The sequence below is a fragment of the Cannabis sativa genome, chromosome X, assembly GCF_029168945.1.
Source record: "Cannabis sativa cultivar Pink pepper isolate KNU-18-1 chromosome X, ASM2916894v1, whole genome shotgun sequence".
NCBI classification, from domain to species: domain Eukaryota; kingdom Viridiplantae; phylum Streptophyta; class Magnoliopsida; order Rosales; family Cannabaceae; genus Cannabis; species Cannabis sativa.
The window spans coordinates 58,590,376-58,599,148 of record NC_083610.1 but is presented as its reverse complement, the minus strand read 5'-3'; the positions used below and the strand labels follow the sequence as shown (position 1 = coordinate 58,599,148).

Genomic DNA, 8,773 nt, shown 5'->3' with positions numbered 1-8,773 from the left:
TTGTGATTGGTTTTAGTTTTGATTTGTGTTTCTTGGACATTGTTACTGCTGTAATAATTTATTTTGAGGGTGAGGATTCATCACAAATGGTATCAGAGCTCAGGGTATAGAGTTCAAGAATCACATTCAACCAATCAAGACTCATCTTCATCATTCAAGAATCAAACTCGAACTTTCAAGAACCAGATTCAAACAATCAATAATTGGTTTTAATGGCTTCAGCAAGGTTTGAGGTGGACAAGTTCAATGGTTCGAATGATTTCAGCCTATGGAGAATGAAAATGAAGGTCTTTCTAGTTCACCAAGGGATTTATAAGGCACTTGATGATGAAGCCATGAAATTAATTGAAGACAACAAGAAGAAACTTGAGATTGAAGCCAAAGCACATAGTGCCATCCTCCTCAATCTTGGTGATGAGGTATTGAGAGAATTTTCAGATGAAGACAAGGCATTGGGTCTTTGGAACAAGTTGGCATCGATCTACATGAAGAAATCTTTTGCAAACAAGTTGTATCTTAAGAAGAGGTTGTACACACTTCGAATGGATGAGTCAAAGGAATTAAGAAGACATCTAGATGATTTTAACAGAATCATTCTTGATCTAAATAATCTTGGAGTGAAAATCGATGATGAAGACCAGGCTATAATCCTGCTGAGTTCACTTCCCAAGATGTATGAGCACTTTGTTGATACAATCTTGTATGGCAAAGAAACTCTGACTATGACAGAGGTTAAGGCTACATTGAATTCGAAAGAAATTCAGAAGAAGGGAGATGAGAAAGATGAGATCAATGGGGAAGGATTACTCTTTGTTAAGGGAAAATTCCCCAAGAAGGAATTCAAGGGAAATCAGAACTCAAGTTGCTACAGAGGTAACCATTCAAGATCCAATTCTAGAAACTCCACAGGAGGGCCAAGCTCTAATGGAGCTGCAGGAAAGCAATGTTATTATTGCAAGAAGGGTGGCCACTTTAGATATGAGTGTTTGGCTTTGAAGGCTAAACTGAAGAGGGAAAATCATCACAAGCCTATGAAGCATGGAGGTTCTAATGTATCTGATGGCTATGGGTCGTTTGATGCACTTACAATGTCATCTGATGTTCTTGTGATGTCTAGATCAGATTTAGGTGGAGATTAGATTCTAGATTCAGGGTGTTCATTTCATATGACACCAAACAAAGGACTGTTCAGGATTCTTTCAGAGAGTCATGGGGGCTCAGTTCTTCTTGGGAATAACAAAGCGTGTGAGATCAAAGGTGTGGGAACAATCTTGTTAAAGAATCATGATGAAGTCATGTTGACCTTGCAGCAGGTTAGGTATGTTCCAGATCTCAAAAGAAATCTTCTCTCTATTGGTATGTTTGATAGATTAGGGTATGTTGTCAAAGTTGAGGAAGGTGTAATGAAAATTGCACAAGGCACATGAACTGTGTTGAGAGGAAGGTTGAGTAATGGATTGTATTTCCTGGATGGAAACAGAATATCAGGTTGTGCAGAACCTGTTTTGGACTTAGCCAAACACGGTCAAGCAAGGCTATGGCACATCAGATTGGGGCATGTAAGTTAGTGAGGACTTGAGGAAATGAACAGTCAAGGACTGGTCAAGGAGAAGCTAACATAAAGACTTGAATTCTGTGATGAATGTGTTTTGGGGAAGGCTTGTAGATTGAAGTTCAACAAGGCAGAACACACCACCACAGAAAGGTTAGCTTATGTCCATTCTGACCTTTGGGGGCCATCTAGGATTCCAACCAAAGGTGGAGCACACTACTTTATGAGTATTATTGATGATTATAGCAGGAAAGTCTGGGTGTATTTGTTGAAAAGCAAAGATGAGGCTCTAGGAACCTTTGACACATCGAAGAGGCTACTAGAAAACCAGACTGGGAACAAAATTAAGGTACTAAGAACTGACAATGGTCTTGAGTATTTCTCAAATGAGTTGAACGGATTGTGTGCCACAATGGGAATCGAGAGACATAGAACTATGATCAAAACCCCTCAGCAAAATGGTGTTGTTGAGAGGATGAATAGAACTTTGATTGAGAGGGTTAGGTGCATGTTACTAGGAGCTGGTTTGGACAAAACCTTTTGGGGAGAAGCTCTTAAAACTGCATGTTACCTAATCAATAGATCACCATCTGTGCCAAAAAACTTCAAGACCCCACAAGAGTTATGGACAGGTAAAGCACTAAATTTAGATCAGTTGAAAGTGTTTGGATGTACTATGTTTGTGCATGTTAGACAAGATAAATTGCAACCTAGAGCATTGAGATGCATGTTTCTAAGCTACCCTGGAGGGGTTAAGGGATATAGAGTGTGGTGTTTAGCACCTGGATTCAAGAAGTGCTTGATTAGTGGAGATGTGGTTTTCAAGGAACATGAAATGGCCATGAAAACGAAGAGCACTTGCAAAGACAATGAAGTTGGTTTAGATGAGAATGTCTAGATTGAGGTGGAGCAGGTTGCTCCTACAACACCAACTAATGTTGTTCCAGATGCAACTGAGGCAACTGAAAGGGAAGACAATGAAGATCAGCAGGAACTCAGCAGCTATCAATTAGCTAGAGATGGAGAGAGAAGACAGAGAAAAGCCCCTGATCATTTCGGTTATGCTGAATTCATTGCATATGCACTTATGATTGCAGAAGAGGTTGATAGTTCAGAACCCATTAGCTTTGAAGAAGCTAGATCTTCTGGCTACCCTTGTCGAGGTCTATAGCCCTGATGCTTCTCTGCCTCTGGCCCCATCCCAATTGGTAACCCCCGGGATGTTCTCGTCCAGTGCCCCTTCAGGCACGATCGTTTTGATAAACGAGGAGGGGGAAGTCGAGGAGGATGAGGGCGAGATTGCGGCCGCCCTTGAGCGCAAGCGGAAGGGCAAAATGGTTGAGATCGAGCCTTCCAAGCGGACCCGGAGGGGGGACACTCCACCTGTTAGCACTGACTCTGGGATTTCTTCTGAAGCGGAGGAGTATACTATGCCGCACGACATCGTGCTGACCCCGGTCCTTGCGGATGAGGAAAGGCAAATGCTCCGCGTTGCCAAACATAACTACGCCTTGGACGAGTTCAGCCGGGGACATGCTGAGGTGGAGGCCTTGAAGAAGATCCTCCTGGAGGAGCAGCAGAACACCTTGCGCGAGGACACCTTCAGGAATCCTTGGGACCCAAACATGGATCCCCTAACGGATTGGTTCAACAGCTTCGTTGGGCCTACTCTCGCTCCCTTCGCCTCGGAGATGACCTGCCAGTTTGTCTCCCATTTGACTCAATTCCCAGCCAAGAGATACACGGCTTGTGCCTCCGTCAACTCCGTTTACCAGGTTCAAGACATCAGTGCTGCTCTGCCCGCTATGAGTACTTGTAATTTATTCCCTTCTCTTATACTTTGTCTAAGGCATCTGATTTCATTCTTGTTTCTTTTTTTCAGATTACCGTAGAGACCGGTCGCCTCTCCAAGACCCTTACTGATCATGGGTTCGTCATGTCCGAATATGGGGCATAGACGAGGCCGTGAGGATTCTGCGGGACTTGTCTGCTGAAAGGAGGGCGTTCCAGAAGGAGGCCCAGCAAAGGGAGGCCCTTGCGGAGGCGAAGCACCGAGAGGAGCTGAAGGCGGAGGGTGAGGCTACAGCCAGGGCCAAGCGCGAGCTTTGGGAAGCCAGGGAGGCTATGGACGAAATGTCTGCTAAGTTAAAGTCCTTGGAGGAGTTGCATCAGGTGGACTTGCAGTCGACGGCCAATCTGACTGTGGAGGTGAAGGAGCTAAGGGATTTTAACGACCAGGCCTTGAAAAAGGCCAAAAGAGATGAGCTCCTGACCCCAGTTGTCTGTAAGCATTACGTCAAGCGCTTTGATGATGGCGTCTACATGGCCTGGCAGTCGAATGGCTAGAGCATCAAGCTTGATTTTTATCCCAAACCTGAGAAAGTCCTCGCTAAGTTCCGGGAGAAGAAGAAAAGGCTTGACGCTTTACTCAAAGAACGTCGGGGCCCTCGTCTTCCTCCCCATATTGATTAGGCCGACCAATTCAACCAGTTCACAACTATTATTATTTTTTCTTTTCTTTGCATTTATAGTCTCTTTTCTTTCCTTTCAGACAATTTAAATTATTATCTTCTAAGGGGAGACAGTTATTATGGCCCGTCCCCAGGCCCTTAATATTTTTTAGGACCTGCTTTTGGGTCAGGATATCTTTTACATTTAAATATATATTTTCGCTTAGATATATATTCTGGTTGATTTTGTCTTTACTTTTGGCCTGTTTTACATTTGTCCGTGTGGTATGCCTTAGTACCCCCCTGAGTGGCATGAAAACATTGTTTTTAAGGCACTAAGCTTTATTCAAAATTTAGAGGTTGCATATACTTTACGGTACAAATTCTCTTAACAAAGCCTAAGTTTACATTTGGACTATTGGTAATACTTCCGGAGATGATCAGCGTTCCAGGCCCTTGGCACAATGATTCCGTCCAATCTTTTTAGCTCATAGGTCCCGGAGCCGATCTCATCCTCAATTTCATATGGCCCTTCCCAATTTGGCCCAAGTACCCCCACTCCGGGTTCTTGAGTGGCTGGGAAGACTCTTCTTAAGACCATATCACAAATAGTAAATTTTCTACTTTTAACCTTAGAGTTAAAGTACTTAGTTACCTTCTTTTGATAAGCTGCCATTCGTATTTGAGACTCATCCCGAAGTTCTTCAATTTGATCCAACGCTTCTTGTAATAAAGCCTTGTTTGTTGTTGGATCGTAAGTTGTTCTCCTGTGGGACAGGAATAACGTTTCTACTGGGACCATTGCTTCGCAACTGTACGCCATTGAAAATGGCTCGTGGCCACTCGTGGTTCTTGGGGTTGTCTGGTAGGCCCATAACACTCTTGCCAATTCTTCGGGCCAATTATTTTTGCAGGCCAGCAGCTTTTTCTTTACGGTGACCTTTAGGATTTTGTTGACCGCTTCTGCTTGTCCGTTTGTTTGTGGCCTTGCCACCGCGGAGAAGCTTTTAATGACTCCGTGCTGGGTGCAGAAGTCGGTGAATTCTTTGCAGTCAAACTGCTTTCCATTGTCAGAGACTATTTTGTGAGGCAAGCCGTATCGACACACTATGTTTTTGATAACAAAGTCTAGTGCTTTTTTAGCAGTTATAGTCTTCATTGGCTCAGCCTCCGTCCACTTGGTGAAGTAGTCTACTGCTACTATCACATACTTTACTCCTCCCTTTCCTGTTAGCAGGGACCAAATAAGATCTATTCCCCAGACCGCAAAGGGCCAGGGACTAGTCATCAGGGTAATTTCGTTGGGAGGAGCTCTAGGTATGTTCGCGAACCTTTGGCACGAATCACATTTCTGGACGTAGTCTATGCAATCTTTTTTCATTGTTAGCCAGAAGTACCCTTGTCTCAATATTTTTTTGAGAGACTTGGGCCTCCTATATGATCTCCACAGAACCCCTCATGGACCTCTAGCATAATTTGCTTAGCTTCAGGGTCCGATACACACCTTAAATAAGGCGTGCTGAGTCCTCTTCGATAGAGAATTTTGTCCATCATCACATAATGGTGCGCTTGATATTGTATCCTTCTGGATAGTGCCTTCTCTTGGGGCAACTCGCCTTTTGTTATGTATTCGATGATGGGGACCATCCAGTTGGGCTCTTGCTCAACTGTTGCTATGGTATTTTTTTACTTTGATGCTTGGCTCCGCCAGGCGTTCCACAGGTACCACTCCCAGTTTTTCAATCTCACTGTTTGAAGCTAACTTAGCTAGGCACTCAGCATGAGCGCTTTTCTCCCTGGGGATTCTTTCCACTTTATAGTCCGTGAACTCGTGGAGTAGCTCCCGGACTATTGCTACATATGCGGCCATCTTTTCCTCGCACGTTTGGTATTCTCCCGACACCTGGTTTACTACCAGTTGCGAATCGCTGTAGACTTCTACTCTCTTAGCCCCCATAGTTTTTGACAATCTCAGCCCTGTTATCAGGGCTTCGTATTCAGCTTCGTTGTTAGAAGCTGAGAATTCAAACCGTAGGGCTGCTTGGGGTCGAAGTCCGTTCAGAGATATCATTGCGACCCCCGCTCCAGATCCGTTCTCGTTGGAGGTGCCATCCACGAATACTTTCCACGCTGGGACCAGTGGTGTGGGTATGTTTGCGATAGCTTCAGCTTCATGGCACTCCGTGATAAAGTCTGCTAACACCTACCCTTTTATGGAAATGCGCGGAATGTAGTGTAGGTCAAATTGGCTTAGCTTCATTGCCCATTTGAGGAGTCTTCCAGACGCCTCTGGCTTTTGTAGGACTTGCCGGAGCGGGTGGTTGGTTAATACTTTGATTGGGTGAGCTTGGAAGTAAGGTCTCAACTTTCTTGAGGCCATTAGGAGGCAGAAAACTAGTTTTTCAATCACTGGGTACCGTGTCTCCGCTCTTATCATGCGCTTGCTAACATAGTACACGGGGTGCTGAGTTTTTTCCTCTTCCCATACTAGGGTCGCGCTAACCGCATTCTCGGAGACAGCCAAGTATAGGAACAAGTCCTCTCCAAGAACGGGCTTCGATAGGATTGGTGGCTTAGCCATGTGCTCTTTTAGTTTTTTGAATGCCTCCTCGCACTCGTCAGACCATTCGAATTTCTGACATTTCTTGAGGATGTTGAAGAAAGGAATGCATTTGTCTGTGGATCGAGAGATAAAACGGCTTAGGGCAGCAACCTTTCTGGTTAAACTCTGGACATCTTTGTGTTTCTTGGGGGAAGGCATGCTCAGGAGAGCCTGGATTTTCTCTGGATTTGCCTCCATTCCCCGCTGACTGACTATGAAGCCCAGAAACCTCCCCAACTTAACCCCAAAAGTGCACTTCTTTGGGTTAAGTTTCATTCCGTATCTCTGGACTACTTCGAAGCATTCTTCTAAGTCATCCGCGTGGCTAGCGCATGCCTTCGACTTGACCAGCATGTCGTCCATGTATACCTCCATATTTTGCCCCAGAAGGCCTTTAAACATTCGGTTCACCATTCTTTGGTAAGTTGCACCGGCATTCTTTAGTCCAAAAGGCATGACCAGGTAGCAGTATACCCCCTTATCGGTTCTGAAGCTAGTGTACTCCTAATCCGCGATGTGCATCTTGATCTGGTTGTAACCTGTGTATGCGTCCATGAAGGACAATAGCTTGAATCCGGAGGTGGCATCCACCATCTTGTCGATTCTTGGCAAGGGGAAACAATCTTTGGGGCAGGCTTTATTAAGATCGGTGAAATCTATACAAACCCGCCATGTTCCGTTTGGCTTTGGAACCAGTACCGGATTGGCTAGCCATTCTGGGTAATATACATCCCGGATCATGCCACTAGTTAGCAATTTGCCCACCTCTTTTTCTAGGGCTTCGGCCTTTACTAAGTCGAGGGGGCGTCTTTTTTGTTGAACTGGTGGCATGTCTGGGTTGACGTTAAGGACGTGGGTTACGACGTGGGGGCTTATGCCGGTCATGTCTTCTTGACACCACGCAAAAACGTCTGTGGCAGCCCTTAGAGTCTTTATTATTTTTTCTTTTTCCTCCGGTTCTAGGCTCTTTCCTATCCGGAGGACTTTGGTGGGGTCGAGGTCGCACACTGACACTTTCTCGACGTCCTCCATGGTTTCTACAATTTTCTCGGATCCCACACGGGGATCCAACTCATCTTCTTCCGCCATTTCTGGCTCAATAATTTCACGCACCATTAGGACGGGTAGGTGGGCGGCAACGTTGTAACACTGCCTGGCCTCTCCTTGATTCCCTTTCACGGTTCCTATTGTAGCCTCTTGAGTAAGGAATTTCAGGCACAAGTGCCTAATTGACGTGACTGCACCAAAATCCACCAGGGCCGGTCGGCCGAGGATTGCATTGTAAGCTGTTGGGCAGTCCACCACAACAATTGTGCAGTATTTGAAAGTTCTTTGGGGTGTGTCCAGGCACAAGGTGACTGGGAGCCTCACTTTTCCCATTGGGATAAGTGTTGTTCCATTTAACCCTATGAGGTGGGAACCGCTTGGTGAAAGATCCCGGTCCGTGAGGCCTATTGCTGTAAAGGCTTCTTTGAATAACAAGTTCACAGAACTCCCGTTGTCGATTAGGATACTAGCCACAATCTTATTGGCAATGGGAGTCTCTATGACCAAGGGGTCATGATGAGGAAAACACACTGTCTTAGCGTCCTCTTCTGTGAATGTAATGGGCTGATCCATCAGCCAGGGCCTTTGAGCTGGGAGTTGAGTAACCTCCCAAACCTCATTGTGCTTCACGGCCCCTGCGTAACGCTTTAGCTCCTTCCGGGTAGTTCCTCCGATGTGAGGTCCTCCTGAGATCATGGCTACTCTTCCTTTGGGTCTTGGTGGCAGGCCAGGAATTGGCTAGGCATCTCTGGCTGGGGCCAATGCTCCGGCTACACCCCCTGGTGCTCCTTAAGGGAAGCTTGAACCAGATTGAGGTGAGGCAACCGATTCTTGATCCATTCGTAAAGATGCCCCAATCGGATCAAGTTTTCGATCTCGTCCTTGAGGTTTTTGCATTCATTGGTGTTGTGCCCAATGTCGTTGTGCTACTCGCATCTTTTATTGGGATCCCTGCAGGAGCTATCCCTGTATAGAGGAGGCGGTCTCCGGTAGTGAGTATTTTGTCTGGTAGCGAAATACACACGCTCTTGGGAGTCCGTTAGCTCCGTGTACTTGGTATACTGGGGAGTGTACCCCCTTTTCTGCCGCTTATCCTCCGCCCGGTTGCTGCCCTTTGAGGAC

The 8,773-nt window shown here is 45.8% G+C and overlaps 1 protein-coding gene across 1 annotated transcript; it reads right to left on the bottom strand.

Moving 5' to 3' along the window:
• Positions 1 to 7,108: 7,108 nt before the first annotated feature.
• LOC133032297 (uncharacterized) lies at positions 7,109 to 8,347 on the bottom strand. Its single transcript, XM_061106189.1, has 2 exons — positions 8,026 to 8,347; positions 7,109 to 7,890 (listed from the first exon to the last, which is right to left on the bottom strand). The coding sequence occupies exons 1-2, from the start codon at positions 8,345 to 8,347 to the stop codon at positions 7,109 to 7,111; spliced, it is 1,104 nt and encodes a 367-aa protein (XP_060962172.1).
• Between the last annotated feature and the right edge of the window lie 426 nt (positions 8,348 to 8,773).

What these genes read in the sequence shown, in the direction of transcription:
- LOC133032297 (XM_061106189.1), bottom strand. Translation starts at nt 8,347, where the DNA reads ATGATCTCAGGAGGACCTCACATCGGAGGAACTACCCGGAAGGAGCTA. An exon ending in CCGGGATCTTTCACCAAGCG is followed by an intron (nt 7,891 to 8,025) that starts GTTCCCACCTCA and finishes ACTGCCCAACAG; the next exon opens with CTTACAATGCAATCCTCGGC.